The following is an 18,443-nucleotide window of genomic DNA, read 5'->3' as shown; positions in this document are numbered from 1 at the left end:
AAGCTTATTGTAAGTGTGCAAACCACCTGTATGACTAAAGAACTGCAGTGGAAAAGCTAGTGAATCAAAATGTCAATACATTTTATATTATAACCATTTCACCAGTTATTTGTGACAAGCAACACATTGCTTTTGCGCTCTGTACACACTTAGATTATTCCAGGAAAGTAGCTATGGAAATCTGCTGTCACTAACCCAGAGTCTTTTGACACTTAAATGTGTTGTGGAGCAACATTTCCCACCAAGAACTTGAGCAGACGGCATGATTAATTACATTACCATCCTGTCTTTCTTCCAAGCTCAAGATGGCATACGTGATTAGCACCCCCCCCACCCCCATCATGAACCTAGCATGGAGCATAGAGGGCTTTAGCCTTTTCCTTCCCAATCAGGATCAGGGCCCCTGAAACTCCACAGCCAACGAAGGCTCCATCTAAACATATGGGGCCTTTGCTGGTGGTGCAAACTGCAGCTAGTGAGAATGGGTGGCAAAAGATTAAAGGCTCCCCTACCCCTTACTGTACAGTTCCGGAATGGGTCCCCTAGCCTGATAATTTGCAAAAAAAGAGAAACAGCAGCAACAGCAAAGCTACACTATTAGCATCCCTTCTTAGTTGGCCCCTAGAAGACATTTAAGGTTCTCCTGCATCTGCCTACAGGGAAGAGAGAGCCACAGCATGCTGTCTTTCAGATCTTTTATCTGCCATTATTGGAATCCTTCAGATGCCCCCAAGAAATCCTGGGTTCCCTGGAACACACTTTAACAAAATGAATATACCTGCCATATTCCAGAAGCGTAGCATGAACTTTAGACTCCTCGTCCACTAACTTTTCTGCTCCTGCTCGTCGCTGGTATTTCCTTTGTGGCTTGTAAACTTCCTGAAAGCCAACAAAATGAGCATAAACATGTGTCAAACTACAAATGGTCAGTAAGCAATCCAATGTCAACATTCTTTCTCCATAGAAACCTCCTACCTGGACCTTCTCAGGGCTTTTGTGGCTCCATAATACAACACAACACAGTCTGTCATAACATAATATCCTTCACTGGCTGCTCATTGACCTAGACTCACCCCTCCCCCTCCCTTTTGCACTTTCCTAGCTTATTATTACTATTATTAAGAACATGACTACTCCATATGAATGTATTCAACCTGATCTCAGACATATCTGCAAAACATCTTAAACAAAGTAAGGGAAAAAAATACTGTGCATAATTAAAGAGATGATTAATTCCGAGTCACTGCGGTTAGTGTTCATGCATTCCACTTCTAGCCTCTTATTGAATAATTATGCTTAATTACTACTCTCTTCATTATGGCTACTTTAGCCAGTCACATAGGAAAAGAAAATTGATTTAACATAATTGGGGTGGTGGTAAGAATGTGCAAGAAAAAAAAGTTTCTGAACTAAGTTCAAGGAAATCTCCCCCCCCCCTTTTTTTTAAAAGCAATGCTTCAATACAGCCAAGTTGTTCTTGTACACGGCTACAGTTAAAAAGAAAGAAGCATCAATGCCAGACACTCTTTGTTAAGAAGAACTCTCGGAAAAAGCAGTGCCTTCAGATGACATTCCACACTTTCTTCCAGACACAATGACAAAGGCAGTTTACTCTCCCTGAGATACAATGACAAACGAGATCATTGTTTCCACGACTTGGCTTCTCTACTCTGTTGACTCTGCCAGAGGAAGATATGTCAAGAGCTTTTTACCCTCCTTCCTTTTTTCTTTTAAAAACGTTTTGATCAATGTTGGCAGTTTTGCAAGTGGGAAATCTTTTTCAACTATAGCACATCAGTTGAGATGCAAGGGAATCCATTCAAACTCCCGCGTTTCCGAATTCACAGCAGCGCAACGTTCTGTTTTGTGTGGCGTCTTAAAAGTGACATTGCACCGGACAAAGAGAGACAAGGGAAGGAATACACAGAGCTGGTATTCAAAAGATGAGCACAATGGGATATCAGTCTATCAAGCCTCCAAGAGCCACATGTCAACTCTAACTAAAATTAATATGGTATTATAATGGAGCAATGCAATCTATAGAAACAGAGAAATAAAATCCTGTCACAGTAAACCCTCTGCAGGTAGGAAAGGAGCTGATTTATTGCACAACACTGTACACATTTTCTTATGCGGTAGAGTTGCAATGTTTAATGGCGTTCCTGATTATTTCAGCAGGTTTTTTTTACATAAATAAACACACGTATTTATACAAAAATATACATATATTCAATGGGGCTTATCCTCTAGTTAATGTGTCCAAGAATGCAGCTTTAAAATATTGTGTTTCTGACTCAACTTGCACCCGACTCAAATACAGACCCTAACTAGGGCTGCCACTTGTACTAACCTAGCAGAGAGAGTCATTTGAGGGCTGTATATGCCAAAGTGCTGGGATTGTTGTTGGCATTCCACAACTTGACCAGAAAAATCTCATTTAGTGTGTTACCAATGATGTGGGATGAAACATTTTCTAGCCCCCTCCCCACCGCCATGAACCCCAGGGGAGATCAACTTCTAAAAATGCATTCTTTTATAAAAACTAACTAGGAATGTAGTGAATGGATACCACAATGGATAAAACTGAGCACCTTTGAAGTTGCAATTCATTTGAAGAAAAGTTACTATCCCCAGGAAGCAGGTATGCAGATATATCATACAAACATGGTCTATGCATCTTTAAAAGGGAAGGGGGAGTAGATTAAAGCCAAAATATACAAAATATACATAATCAAAACAATGCTAAATCCAATTATTATTTATTTGTAAATTTTCTGAAAACCCACACTGCTGAATGCCACACTTACAGAGATTTCACTAACTGCTTTGACAGACTTTTCTTTTCTTTGCATGAAGTCATCATCCTGCAAAGCAATTTAGATAGCTTTAAATACCAGCATACAAACATATTTAACCTCAACAGTGTCAACAAAGATTGGCCAGTTGTTGTGTCAACTTGTCCAAAGCTGTGATGTTAAAATGTACCAAAAAATACAACTAATCCTTCAGCAGAATACAAGTAATCAAGGGCCATGTACACACTTCAGAAGGCCTGACAGATTTTTACAAATATGTTTTAAGCTGGTGAAGAAAACTGACTAATGTAGGTTCCAGCCTAATCTCATGTTACACAGCTAGGAGGCTACCACTGACAAAGTCCTATTCCAAGTTTGGGAACTCAAGGCTTTGTTTGATGACCATACCAAGCTTACCTGGCAGACTTCAGATAACAGGGAGGAATATATCAGGAGGCACACACCTGCAGGTAGCTGGGTATTAATTTGTTTACATATTTACATTATCAGCATCATCAATATTATTTTATTTATACCCTATCCATCTGGCTGGGTTTCCCCAGCCACTCTGAGTGGCTTACAGCATCTCTAAAAACATAACAAAAACATAAATCATTAAAAGCCTCCCGATACAGGGCTGCCTTCAGATGTCTTCTAACAGTTGTGTAACTCTTTATCTCCTTGACATCTGAAGGGAGGATGTTCCACAGGGAGGGTGCCACTACTGTGAAGGCCCTCTGCCTGGTTCCCTGTAACTTCGCTTCTTGCAGTGAGGGAAGCAGCAGACCCTTGGAGGAGGATGCTCCTTCAGGTATACTGGGGCGAGGCTGTTTAGGGATTTAAAGATCAGCACCAACACTTTGAATTGTGTTTGGAAATGTACTGGGAACCTGTGAAGATCCTTTCACATGGTCCCAGCGGCATCTCGCAGTCACAAATTCCTGGCTGAGATATCAAATACTAGCTCCAAACGAAATAGGTACCCCTTATTTAAGTACTACAAAGGACTCTAACATTGCCGAACAAAAGATGACCTCCAATAGACCTGACACACTGAGCTCAACACCAAATGAGGCCAAAGAAATGGAAGTAGAGACTGAAAACAGTCCTACTGTCCATAATAGTCCACCAACCACAGAAATTTCTCAGGAACAAGGAACAGTTAAGGAAGAAAATCAAGAAAGGGAGGAAATTTTAATTCCCCGCACTTTAAAAAAGAATCTAAAAGATCCATCATTATGTTCCCCACCGAAAGCAGCGACAAATGGCTGTATCTGCACAAGACAAAATCCCTCGCTGGACTCAATGACAGAACTAGAATGACTAAATGCTGTCAACCAGCCACCAACTCAAAAACGGATCCTACGCTTGCTGTCCTGGAATATCGCAGGGTGGGGAAACAAAGACGGAGACCCAGACCTTATGAACTTCTTTAAAGATTTTGAATTAATACTTCTACAAGAAACATGGTCAACTAGAGATATTAAAATCAATGGATTCACCTCCTATACGAAACCCGCATTGAAAACAAACGCGAAGGGTCGGCCGAAAGCAGGGTTCTGTTGTATGATCAAAGACAACTTAGGGTTTGAAATCAAGCAACTAGAAAAATGCTTACCACTTGCACAAGCTCTACTTTTAACCCAAAAAAATGATACTTTGCTACTTGTAAATGTCTATATCCCCCCAACCAAAAACAACAGCAGCAGTGAAAATTGGTTACAACTAACCTTTTATATAGAAAATTTGACCGATAAATACCCAAATGCCTCACTGATAATAGCAGGTGATTTTAATGCCAGAGTGGGAACCAACAATGAACAACTATGTAGCAAACTAAATTGGAATACTGATAACGATATCGCACATGCCCTGAAAATAGGACGATTCTCCAGAGACAGGGTTGTAAACAACGAAGGCTTACGCCTACTTGAATTATGTAACAACTTTAATTTGCAGATTGTGAATGGTTCAACAAAAGGCGATAGAAGTGGGGAGTTTACATACTTCTCCCCCCGAGGATGCAGTGTCATCGACTATATTCTTGTCCCTTATAATATCATAAATTCGATCATAGACCTCAAAATTGGAACGCGCACGGAAAGCGACCATCAGCCATTATCGTTGTCTATAAACTTAAAGGACGAAACCAAAATAACTAAGCACAATATCATAGAACCTTCTCAATACAAACAAATGACCCAATTAAAATGGTCCCAGGAAATGAGTGCAGCGGTGGGGCAAAAACTTACAGCCAACCTGAGAAAACAAGTATTATCCAACTTAAAGACCACTAATTTCTACAGTGATATACCGAAAATTTATAATGAAATCTTCCAAATGTTCGTAGAGCTTAGTACTCCACCTAAAGTTTGGGTACTTAAACATAGCGCTAGCCCTTGGTTTGATGATGAATGTTTCCAGCTAAAAAGAAAACTGCGCCAAACATTTAAAAATAATTGCACTAAACTAGAGCCCTCTTATCTTGATGAAAAAAGAAAATATCATTACATTCTGGCCGAAAAGAAACAGAAATACGCAATCCAAAAATGGCTACAATTATTCGACTCAATTCAGAGTAAAAACAACAAAGCGTTCTGGAACTTAGTGTACGGAGGATTGAAAGCCGAAAATCAACTAACTCTACCACCAATTGCAGAATCCAAATGGTCCCAATATTTTACATCTGTATTTAACAATCTACACAGTGAACTTAAAGGAAATGAAACCACTAAAAATAAAATTAATAAACTCCAGGAGTGGCCAAGGGTAAAGGAAGAGGAAATTAGAGAGATAGTTAAAAATTTCAAATCGGGGAAATCTCCTGGGCCAGACGGTCTACCAATAGAATTATTTAAGACCTATATAGATTGGTGGGCAGAACCCTTAGCTCAACTGTTCACTCTCATAGATAAATATGGGATCATACCTGAGATATGGTTAAGATCAATAATTATTCCAATCTTTAAAAATGGCGACCCAAAAGAACCAAGGAATTATAGACCGATAAGCCTATTATCAGTGATAGGGAAAATCTACGCCAAGCACCTCTTATCTAAACTCCTTACCTGGATGAAAAATCTAAATTTACCAGGGAAAGAACAAATAGGTTTCTCCAAAGGTTGCTCTACACTAGACCACTGTCTTATACTTATGCATTTGGTTGAAAAATACAGATCCCAAAGGCAATCTAAGATATATGCTGCTTTTGTAGATTTTCGTGGTGCATTCGACTCAATTGACCGCCCAAAGTTGTGGAGGAAACTCGCAGAATTAAAAATTGATCAGCGCTTATTGATTCTAATGCAAAATCTGCACTCTTCTAATACCTGTCAAGTCAAACTTAACACCAAAGGTCACCTTTCATCAGACATCCCTAACTCGAAAGGGGTAAAACAAGGGTGTATTCTTGCCCCCTTCCTATTTAATTTATTTTTATCAGACTTGCCAGATTACCTTCAAAAAATAGAATCACATGCCCCTAAACTTAATCAGAAACCAGTTCCTCTCTTATTATACGCAGACGATGCTGTCCTACTATCATTAACGAGCTTGGGTCTGAAACGTCTTATATCTTCACTGATCCTTTACTGCGAATGCAACAAACTCTCTATAAATTATGAGAAGACAAAAATTTTGGTCTTCTCGAATGGTTGGAAATTAGAGAAATGGAAAATAAGAGGGCAAGAAATCCAACAAGTGAAAATCTATAGGTATCTGGGAATTTTATTCCAGAGCAATTTAGGGTGGGCAACCCATCGCACAAATGCCATAAAACAGGCAAAGTGCACCTCATCAGCAGTTGCCCGTTTTTATTATCAGAAAGGTAATCAATTTATTCCTGCGGCCAATCAGATATTTCAAACAAAAGTGCAATCCCAGATATTCTATGGAATCCCGCTATGGGTCCAAGCATATAACAGTGATTTAAAAAAGATCCACTCCAGCTTTCTGAGACGTATTCTTGGACTCCCAGCTATGATCAAATATGAAACAATGTGTGCAGAAATAGGCATACACACAATGGAATATTGGGCATGGTCCACCTCAATAAAGTACTGGTTACGCTGCCATTTTCGCTGCCCTCCATCAAGTCTGCTCGCTGATTTGCTCAATGACTCCTATAAATCAAGATGGTATCAGCACCTCGAAAAAAAGATTGAATCTTTAGGCATCGAGCTGGAGCCCCTGTACAATTCTAATGAGCAATACATTTTCCATAATATCCTAACTAGGCTAAAGGATGTCGAGAGACAAAATATTATGGCAGCTGTAAACAAAATTTGCTCCCCCATATTCTATGATTTAAACATCTTAGATAGCAGAGCCAATTACGTCACTAAATTAATAATCCCAGCCCAATGTAGGGCTTTTATGCTGGCCCGTTTGAATGTTTTTCCCTCAGCATTTGTCAGGGGAAGATATCAAAACATTCCTAGAAACAAGAGATTCTGCAGATGTTATATGAATGTCCCGGACACTGTAGAGCATATTCTCTTTCATTGCCCATTGTACAGTACGCTCCGTCAACACGTGCTGTCCCCTCTCTCGGGTGGTCTGGAACCCCAGCAAGGTGAATGTGTGGGACTCTACCTATCCGACGTTGACCAAAGGGTAACGGCGGGGGTAGCCGAGTTTTTGGTAGCAGTCCTCCAAGGAGCAGATTAACAAAGAAAACCATTGATTCTATATGTATATATATATATATATATGTATGTAGCCAAATGCTGCCCTTTTATATATATTTCAAGGCCTTTATATGTTATTTTCTCTTCTATGGTTTTATTCGTATAATGCCTAATAAAGGTTTGATAAGTAGTAGTATACTGGGGCGAGGCTGTTTAGGGATTTAAAGATCAGCACCAACACTTTGAATTGTGTTTGGAAATGTACTGGGAACCTGTGAAGATCCTTTCACATGGTCCCAGCGGCATCTCGCAGTCACCAGTCTAGCGGATGCATTCTGGATTAATTGTAGTTTCTGAGTCACCTTCAAAGGTAGACTAACCTAGAGCACATTGCAGTAGTCCAAGCAGTAGGGCATGCACTACTCTGGTGAGACAGTCCATGGGCAGGTAGGGTCTCAGCCCATATACCAGGTGGATCTGGTAGACAGCTGCCCTGGACACAGAACTGACCTGAGCCTCCATGGACAGCACTTTGAATGGGACATGGTAGCAAATAATCAGTGCAGATCTTTCTGTGGCAATCAATACCCAGTTGCCACATTTTGCACCTGCTATAATCTCTAAATGGTCTTCAAGGATAGCCCCATGTAGAGCATATTTGTTGTCTAGTCGTTTAGTCGTGTCCGACTCTTCGTGACCCCATGGACCAGAGCATGCCAGGCACTTCTGTCTTCCACTGCGTCCCGCAGTTTGGTCAAACTCATGCTGGCAGCTTCGAAGACACTATACAACCATCTCGTTCTCTGACGTCCCCTTCTCCTTGTGCCCTCCATCTTTCCCAACATCAGGGTCTTTTCCAGGGAGTCTTCTCTTCTCATGAGGTGGCCAAAGTATTGGAGCCTCAGCTTCACGATCTGTCCTTCCAGTGAGCACTCAGGGCTGATTTCCTTAAGAATGGAGACGTTTGATCTTCTTGCAGTCCATGGGACTCTCAAGAGTGTTCTCCAGCACTATAATTCAAAAGCATCAATTCTTCGGCGATCAGCCTTCTTTATGGTCCAGCTCTCACTTCCATACATCACTACTGGGAAAACCATGGCTTTAACTATACGAAGCTTTGTTGGTAAGGTGATGTCTCTGCTTTGTAGAACATATTGCAAAAGTCTAATTGGGAAATTACTAAAGCATGGATTACTGTGGTCAGATTACTTCAATCCAGGAATGGCTGTGGCTGAAGAACCAACCAGAGCTGGAAACAGGTACTCTGCACCCCTGCAGCAACTTTTAAAGGTGGGAACCAGGAATAGCCTCAGGCTACAAAAACCACACTACTGAAGCTGCAATCCTACCTACTTTACCTAGGACTAAGCTCCACAATGCAATTTACATCTTAGACATATGGTGTTTATAGTAAAACATTAGCAGGAACTTGGCCCATCAGATAGAAAAATTCAGAGTATCTTCCAGCAGTGACACCTTTAACATCACTTTCCATTTATTGACAAATGAGGCAGAGAAAGATGCTCACTAGTTTGCAGCTGCACAAGTAATGAAAGGCACCAACATACACAGGGAGATGCAAGAATCGTAAGTTGAACTTTCAACAACATGAGTGAAAACCCCCAAAACACAGCCTTAAAAAAAATAAATGAACTATTTTATTTCAGTGGGCAGCTGTCATGTTAAGGTATAGTATTATCAACTGCCAATCACCTTTTAATCATAGAGAAACAATACACCTGGACTTTCCTTCTCAAGGAATGGCTCATTCTGCACTAAGAATAGGTGGGCAACGTACTTTTAAGAATGGGAAATGCTTTGGTGCTTGCACAGTGTAGGTTTGTGTTGCCACTGCACAAACATATTCAAATACAATTTTGTGAAAAAGATCTTACAAGAAAAAAGTGACTTGTGTCAAGAACAGCTTCCCAGAGCATCCGATGAATGCACTTGGATGCACTACAAATTCATCTACCTTTTTTGATGCGCAACCGGGCATTTAATACTTAAGGAGTTGGACTGAATTACTCTACTCATATTTTCTGCTCCAGTGCCAGCTCATAACGTGTGATCTATCCGCTTATGTCCTAAAACCTATGAGCCAAATCAGCTGGTGCAGGTTTGCATCAATCCTATCCGTTTTAGAGACGGTTAAAAGAATCACTTCTAGTTCTGAATTACAAAAGACGCAGCCAAACATTTACCTCTGGCAGACTGTGTGTCTTCTGAAACTGAGATATAGAATATGAGCGGATGTAATCTCCCATTTCTTCACGGGTTTCTATTGCACGTTTCACAAGCCACTGGGAGAAAAGAAAAAGGGAAACCCTTAAAGCAACACCTTGGATGGATATTTATACTCAGGACAGACTTGGATATCAAAAAGGGAATAAAAAATAAGGAAAATCAACACTCTGTAAACAAAGGGTTACAGTTATTACAGCTACTTACCTTTCATATTTTGAAACATTTAGACAATGAACATGGGCATCAGTACATGTTCATCATCTGAACCAAGAAACAGAAAACCCACTGAGTCTCAGCATGACATAAAAGATTAGTGTGTCTGACTGAGACTAGATTCAGCTAAGCGTTACACAGAATAAAACCACTGAAATTAAAGGACATAGTTATGTTGGGTCCATTAATTTCAATAGGTCTACTTCAAGTAAAACTCAGTTGAATATCAACCCAGGATTTAAATTTCTGACCAGCTGTTGTGGCTGATGTTGACCCAGCCACTCCCTTTCAACTCAGCCTACCTCATAGGGTTATTAGGAGGCTAAACATGTTGAAAGAACACAAATATGATGGAAGACAGGTTAGGCCCTTGTTTTTCTCACTTGTAGATATTTCTGGCATGTTTCACTCAGCCTTTGCTGTGCTTTTCCTCTGAACAGTGTGAGTTAATCTGTTCTTCATGAGGCCAACTCTGCCTCACAGGGACTAGAGGCAGGAGTGGCCAATATGCCATCCTTCTGATGCTCCCAACATTGTCAGCTAGTATGGTCAATACTTTGGATGATGTGAGCTATAGTCCAGCAACATCTGGAGACACCTGGACTGGGCTGTATGAAACTCCAATTCCTGCTTTTCCATGACCATATCACAAAGGTGCATAGCAGCAAAACCTGAGTAGTCACAAACGACAATCTGCAGGCCCAGATTGGATGTGTCACTTGCTTATCAGGTTGCCCGAAGACTCAGCATGCCAATGGACATAACACAGTACTGGTGCACAGGCACAAGGCTTGAGACGTGTGACCTAAAGGAAAATCTTAACTCACGTTGTCATTGTAGATCAGGAGTCAGCAACTAGAAATCTCGGGCTAAGTTCAGCTCCTATTTGGTGCAACCTGGTCGTTGCTGCACTTAGTTGAAAAATACAGAAACAAACAAGGGCCATGGAAGAGTAGCAGGTGCTGGTCTCATTCTGGCTATCAACCTACTTCTTCCCACTTTGTCAAACTGACAACCAGGCAAAAATAGTTGCTGCCTTGCTCTTACATCTGCAGCTCTCAACTCTGCTTTGGTGTGTGTGTGGGGGGGCCATGCTCTCTATTTAAGCAGCCAGCTTTCCAGGCAGAGAACTCATCCCTGTTCACTTGCAACAGAAACACCTTCCTGGCTTGGTTTGGCTGAAACGTCAATTTTGCAAATGACGTTCCTAGACAGAGAAAAGCAAGCACATATAAAACTATAAAGCAACAGTATTCCCATTTACATGGGCAATAGCAAACCATTTGAGCACTCCGAGTCTTGCTAATAATTGACTCAAATTTGGAAATGGGTTAAATTCACAGAAAATGGTATAGAAACGATTACATAAAAGACTCCGAGATCCCAAGTTAAACACTAGGTTTAGAAGATGCCTCTAACTTGCTCCTTGTTCAGGATCTAACCAGACACGGAACTATGCTTCCAATACAGTCTCTGCAAGCAACAGCGATGCAGTATCTCTTTCCATACACTTTTTGGTTACAGGAAATGCTGCAAGGCTACAAAAGGGATTAATCAATGGTGCAGGGATGGGGAATGGGTAGCCACCTAGATGTTGCTAGACTCCCATCATTCCTGACCAATGGTAACACTAGCTAGGGCTGAAGGGAGCTTTGAGCCCCACAGCATCTAAAGGGCCTCCTACCCACATTAGTGGAACCATTTGTTTATGATTAGGAACACACATTCTACCAGTGGCTATTAGAGTTGCAGGGAAGAGAGAAAGAGGGTTACAATATGGTTTTTCATCAGAAGGCCTACTATACGGAGGTGTTGGGGGGAGCAACTTTTCAAGGAGCACCTACCTGCACAACAGGAAATATGTGGATGAAATCCAATCCCTGTATTTGATGAGGCTCCAAGCGATGAGGGCATTTCATTCTCGGCAAGACGGATACAATTTTCTCAGTCAAGGCACTGGAAAGAAGGTGAAGGATGACAGAGCTTAAGGTGAAACTGGGTGGAAGCAAAGCCTTAACTAGCCTGAAACTGCCCTCTAGTGGCTGAAATCAAATATTCGATTTTTAAAAGTGAATACACAAGCAATTTAGAACTGTGCTGATAAATGCTGATCTGTAGGACTGGAGGCACTTCTTTTTTAAAAATCATCTTTAGACAAGCTTGCAAACTCTTACTAAAAACTGACTTACTAAAAAATTCAGGGTTGTTGTTTCTTTTATAAACCTGTTGTTAAAAGCTTCTTATCAAACAATCAATCTTTACTTCATAAAATGTTTTCAGTTTCAGTCCAGGGAACGGTCTGTGATTTCCTTATTCTAGAATGAAGCTAAGCAAGTGTGAATTCGATCCAGTGCGCCAATGGGATGCACATCTAATCAGTTCTGAGCTTCCCAAGGTAGCGCATGGTAAAGTAACAACAGTTTAAGACATTCATGTGTTAATAGAAACACTCTACAGCCATACCTTGGTTTTGGAACAGTTTAGTTCCCGAACGTTTTGGCTCCCGAACGCTGCAAACCAGGAAGTGACTGTTCCAGTTTGCGAACTATTTTTGGAAGCTGAACATCCGACGGGGCTTCCAATTGGCTGCAAGAGCTTCCTGCAGCCAATCAGAAGTCGCAGTTTGGTTTCTGAACATTTTGGAAGTCAAATGGACTTCCGGAACGGATTCCGTTCTACTTCCAAGGTACGACTGTAATTGTCACTGTTTTATTTAAAAGTCCTAACATTTAAATAGTGCAAAAAGAAGGAGGAGGCAGCAGAAAGTAAGTGTGGGCTTCTACATGTTCCTGCTGTACTTAAACATTTCACTTTATTTTCATGGCTGCTTTCAGGCTTAGGATGAGAAGAGATTACATTACTGGGAGGGCACATCAGGGGCAGTGAGACCAAAAAATAGAGAGCACAACAGATTTGAAGGACCGCCTCTCCCCATATGAACCAAACCAGACCCTGCAAGCATTCTCTGAGGCCCTTCTTCGTGTGCCTCCTTCATAAGATGTCAAGAGAGTGACAATATGAGAACAGGTCTTTTCTGCAGTGGCTTCGTGCTTGTGGAATGCTCTTTCTAGGGAGCTTTGGCTGGTTCCTTCATTACATATCTTTAGGCACCAGGCAAAAACATTCCTCTTCTCCCAGGCCTTTGGCTAATTAAACAAACGACGGCCTTTTAAATTGCAGTTTATTGTTAGTTATAATGGTATGCAAGTTTTGTGTTTTTATATTGTAAACCACCCTGTGATGAAGGGTGGTATAGAAATTCAATACATCATAATAATTCTTAAGGCTCATGTGACCACTTATGCAAGCTTCAATTACAAATATGACTGGTACTGAACACATCGCACAACTGGAAAGAAAGATCCCTTTCTGGCAAGCTCCCACTTACATTTTCTGGCCGATGGTAGAGTTTTCCTGAAACAGTAAGTCCACATCAATGTCGAAACTGCATGTTGTGATGCACCACGTCATGCCGCCTACCACCTAGAACAAGGCAAGCACACTCGTTTTATCCCTTGCAGATGTTTGGTGGAAGAACGCAGAAGTTACACAGAAGCATCTTGTGCATTTATTTAAAAACGAAACACAAAAGACAGCCCCCCAATGTCACATTTTCACAATGGCTATGTTCTGCCACCAGTGTCAGTTGGAGGTAGTATTGCGTCTGAATGCCAGTTCCTTGGGCACTGTATAAGGGCTTCCACTCACACTGGGCACTCCTCTCCATCACCCACAGAACCCCACAAAATCGGCCTGGGGCGGGCAGGGGAACTTCCAAAACAGTAAACGTCTGGATGAGAGGGAGGTTTATACCCTCCAGCAAGCAACAATGGTTATGCTGATTGCACATTCTGTCAGTTTTTGAACTATTTTAGCTGTTTTTATGGTATCTTTGCAAATTGCAATGAAACACATATAAAAAGAGATTCATTTTTATATAAAAAAAACCCTTTAAAATTGAACTCTTAATTCACAGCCATCTGGATAACATTTGTACTCATCTGTACAAATCAGCCCTTGCTGATATTTTTTTTTTTAACCAATTAAAGCATGCCTTGTGCATAATTTGTTACACTCTCACCTTGTCAAAGGGGGACAGCCCTTTAATTCTTGCCCTGAAGTATCCAGCTGCGACCAGCAGCTCTAAGATTTCACTCAGCTTAATACTTTGCTCTTCATCTTCACGGGTTTCAACCTAGAAGAGATAGTAAACTGATTCTATGTTCAAAAAAACAAAACCATGTTCTTCTAAGTGTACACACTACAAATTTCTTGCAAAATATTTCCTTTTAGTAGACACACTGTTGACTACATTGTAAAACAGTTTTAATACTTTTATAGCCGGTTCCGTCCTGCGTAACTGGCTATAAAAATATCAATGCACATAGCCCCAAAGAATCCTGCAAAAACAAGATGGTGGAAGTCCGGTGTATGAAAACTGTTCAACTATTGCACAGGTTTTTCCTTCAATAGTATATGCTGAGATTTCTGATTCTGTGGGACACAAGAATAATGAAGTAACCAATGCTCCTCAACTCAAGGAAGACAGGCACATTTGTCACTTATAAAGATAATACAACCAAGTTCCCAAATTCTTTAACAAAACATTCTAAAACTTCTACAGCTTAGCCCAACCATTACATTTCTAATACTGTACCACCATTGCAGTGTGGTGTTACTGATGTTTACAATGTTTTATATCTCTTGAGCTATTTGGTATTTTTTCAGAGTGCTTGAGGGAAAGTTCCACTGAACTAATAAGAGTCCTTGCACTAGCTTCTGCTAGCTCACCAGCTCTAAGAAATGTAAAGTTTGAACCAAAATTGTTATTATCATGTGTTTTGAGGCACTTCTGACAGAAGCCCTTGCACTAATGAAGATCAGATGAATTTGGCTGATAAAACAGTCATGTCATTTGGAGAGAGAGGGAAATATCTTAAAACACAAAATTATGTGCAATTTATGAAAGTTTTATTGTGTTTTTAATATTCTGTTAGAAGGTGCTCAGAGTGGCTAGGGCAACCAAGTCAGATTGGTGGCATACAATTATTATTAGTAGTAGTAGTAGGAAAAAAATGCATGTACAGTGGTACCTCGGGTTACATACGCTTCAGGTACCCAGGTAACCCAGAAATATTACCTCGAGTTAAGAACTTTGCTTCAGGATGAGAACAGAAATCATGCTCCGGTGGCACGGTGGCAGCGGGAGGCCCCATTAGCTAAGCTTTCGCTGAAGCCTGGAGAGCGAGAGGGGTCGGCGCGCACCGACCCCTCTGGCTCTCCAGGCTTCGCGCAGATGTTCGCAAGTCGTGGGAGCCCGCGCTGGGCTCCCACGGCTTGCGGAGAGTTGCCTGCATGCCGAAGGTTGGGCGCGTTGAGCTCAGCGTGCCCAGACTTCGCGCAGCTCTCCGCAAGGCGCGGGAGCCTGGCGCTGGGCTCCCACGGCTTGCGGAGAGTTGCCTGTTCTGGGGGCTGGGGTTGGGGGAAGCTTGGTCTTCCCCCGCCCCAGCCCCACGCCTGGGGGAAAAAAAAATAATTTCCCCCCCAAAAAACTAGGTGCGCCTTATGGGACGGTGCGTCCTATAGGGCGAAAAATACGGTAAGTACGTAACCAGAGGTACCGCTGTAGTAAACATCATATCCACTTCAGACCGGTGCTGATGTTACAAGTTGGTCTATATTTGCGTACAAGCTGGATGCTTGCAAAGGTCACAAAGCCATGCTATTCATACATCATAACAGGCAGCCCTCCAGATGTTGTTGAATGACGAGTCCCATCAGTCCCAGCCAGAACAGTCAATGGTCAAGGATGATGAGAACTGTAGTCTTTGAAGAGGAAGAAAATCTGTAGAGCTCCACAGTGACTCCCCCTGTATTACAATGCAGAGCTGTACTTTGACAGAGTTAAAAAAATGTGTATGTTGGTAGACATGCAGCTCCACGTATGTGTATGTTGGTACTAAAGCACATTATGGGAGTAAACTGCTAGAGAAAGTGTCTCTCTGCTGCCACTCCACGCATCACTCAGAACCTGTGAGATGTTCTTCAATAGGATGACAAACAACTAGAGTCCTGGGACCAAGTAACTACTGAACACAGTGGGCCTTATTTCTCAGAAACCATGCATAGGGTTGCTCTGCTAGACAAAAAGCAGAATTTTACTTCTAACAATGATTTACTGTTTTTAATTAATGTTTTTCTATGTTTTTATCAGTTCTCATTTTATATGTAAGCTGCCTCGAGTCACATCAGAGTACAAATAAATTTGTTATAATAACAACTTTTACCTTCTAGATGTGGTGCAACATTGTGGACTGTCCATTCACAGTACGACATATAACTGCTCTATAGAAAATGCTCACAGAAAATAAACACAGCCATCCAGTTCTCTGTGACAAACATTTACCATTACCGATTTCTGAACAGCAAAGGAAATGTGGTATTTCATCCCCCCACTCCCACCTCCAAAGGATCCACAGGGTATTTCAAGCGCAAGACATGACACTCAGGGAAATATTCTCTGGAACAGAGAATATGCAACTCCAAGCAGCCTCCTATCCTCTGGGTACACCATGGGAGTTTGGGAGGAGAGTTTTATTTCAGTCTGCACTCACCCAAATGAAGCTGATGTACTGCCTGTCAATACAGTAAGCCTGCAAACTTACATGCATTTAACTTGCTTGCATTCAGCCACTGGTTCCTTCCCAACCTTTTTTTGACCATACCCCACCTAAGCATCTCTAAAAACCTGATCCACCCCCCCCCCCACGGAGCGCTACTCCCCCTGAATGCGCCCAGTGTATTTTCTGTTTAGATAAACTTTTCTGTTTAATAATAATAATGATTTTTATTTATATCCCGCCCTCCCCAGCCAAGGTTTAGATAACCTTTCCACTGTCACCAGTTGACCACTGTGTACATTCTGATTTCAATTTTTAAAATGTGTATGTCACAATATATATTTACAGTATATACTATATATGAGGCCCCTAGAACCACAAGAAATGCAAAAAATTCACTGTTAGTAACTCGTTATCGAATTGTCCCATGTGGGATGTGTGCCTAGTTGGGAACCACAGCATTCCTCTTTATGCATGTGGTAAAAATATATATATATATAAATGAATAAAAATGCACAAAGTGGGCAGGGCGTTCGGGGGGAATTTACTTTGGTAATCCCACTGTCCACTGAACCCATATGCGATTTTGACTTTAGACGTGATCCCTCGCGTAAATTGAGGGCTTACTGAACTAAGCACCCGTCCAGGAAGACATCTGAGGTAATAGCAATGATGAGCACCTTGAGCATGTGCAGAGTGTGACACTGGCCCAGCAATTTATCCCCTCGCTGAGTTCTCCTCCCCGTCATACAAACAAACACCGGTCCCAGGACTAACGTTTCCTGGAGAAGCCTGCGCCCCTGGCTGCGCTTATCCTATATACACGCTTCCTTCCCCAGAAGCGAACCTCGACGTGTTCGGGGCGCGTTTCTTGCAAGGCAACAGGACTTGCGGGCTCGCCTTGCAAAGCAAGCGCTGCCCGGAAAGCTCCCGCCCCCAAGAGCGCTATGGGGAACGGCAGCCCATAGACAAAAGCGGGGCAGGGAAGCGCCACCCGCAAGGGAAAGGCCAGCCTGCCCTGCGAGAGGGAAACACAGCCCCGCCGCTTCAGCCTTACCTCCTGAGGAGGCTGGTGCTCCTGCCCTCTGACGGCGCCCATGCCAGGTTCTCGACTCCCAGCTCGCTAATATCCCGCAGCGCGCAAAGGCTACAAAACGCGTTTCTCCTTCCGCAAACTTGCCCTCTCCCCTTCCCCGCTCATTGGTTTGTTCCGCCAGAAACCCAGCTCCGCCCCTCATCCGTACTACGGCACGCAGCATAACGCGGACCGTTCCATTTTGTAAAAAAAGGGGTGGAATAGGGGGGGGAGTGAGCACAGACCACTCATGTGACTTGCCTGGAACGGAAGACGCGGAGCGGGCGGCGTCGCGGTTCACCCGAGCGGGGCTGGTCTCCGAGCAGCATTCCCGGGAAGTAATCGTCTGCATGGAGCTCTGCGGGTGTCACTGCAGAGCGAGGCGCCCGGGATTTGAGCAAGAAGCATTGCGGCATAATGCTTCCGTGCACTGCATTTGAAAACGTTAAGCCACGGTGAAGCGGAGATGTGTCCATTGGATAACGTTTGAAGGAATTGGTTTATTAAATTTGTTAGTCGCTTGTCACCCAAAGGTCTCTAAGCCACTTACAGCAACACACCCACACCCACCCCATAGGGGGAAAGGGGGCTCATCAATATATTGTCTAACCTAACATGAAAAAAATAAAAACAACACACAATATAAATAACAAACAACATTGATGATTCTCAAATAATAAACAATTTGCCCGCTAAGTAGCATTCTAATCTCCCCACCCTGCAGTCTGGTGTCAAGGCCAGCTGTAGTAAATCAGCGGGTGGGTCTAGTGTCCTCCACATAGCTGTCAACTTTTTTCTTGCTAGGAATCCTATTCGGAATAAGGGAATTTCCCTTTAAAAAATCTCTCCTGTCTCTGGGTGTGTG

At 42.2% G+C, this 18,443-nt stretch overlaps 1 protein-coding gene across 2 annotated transcripts in view; it reads right to left on the bottom strand.

Moving 5' to 3' along the window:
- The window catches only part of CCDC93 (CCC complex scaffolding subunit CCDC93), a 44,693-nt gene extending 26,975 nt beyond the window's left edge, over nucleotides 1-17,718 (bottom strand). For both annotated transcript variants that reach the window (XM_081921793.1, XM_081921794.1), the window contains exons 1-7: nucleotides 17,561-17,718; nucleotides 13,965-14,078; nucleotides 13,272-13,366; nucleotides 11,728-11,839; nucleotides 9,628-9,726; nucleotides 2,808-2,864; nucleotides 779-879 (exon numbers count right to left, since the gene is read on the bottom strand). In XM_081921793.1, the coding sequence (XP_081777919.1) occupies nucleotides 779-879; nucleotides 2,808-2,864; nucleotides 9,628-9,726; nucleotides 11,728-11,839; nucleotides 13,272-13,366; nucleotides 13,965-14,078; nucleotides 17,561-17,602 (620 nt within the window). In that variant the 5' untranslated portion in view covers nucleotides 17,603-17,718. The remainder of the gene's footprint in view (nucleotides 1-778; nucleotides 880-2,807; nucleotides 2,865-9,627; nucleotides 9,727-11,727; nucleotides 11,840-13,271; nucleotides 13,367-13,964; nucleotides 14,079-17,560) is intronic.
- Nucleotides 17,719-18,443: the final 725 nt, after the last annotated feature.

Source organism: Podarcis melisellensis (assembly GCF_964234715.1).
Source record: "Podarcis melisellensis genome assembly, chromosome: 1".
Taxonomy (NCBI): domain Eukaryota; kingdom Metazoa; phylum Chordata; class Lepidosauria; order Squamata; family Lacertidae; genus Podarcis; species Podarcis melisellensis.
The sequence above is the reverse complement of the archived record's forward strand: the minus strand, read 5'-3'. Positions and strand labels throughout refer to the sequence as shown.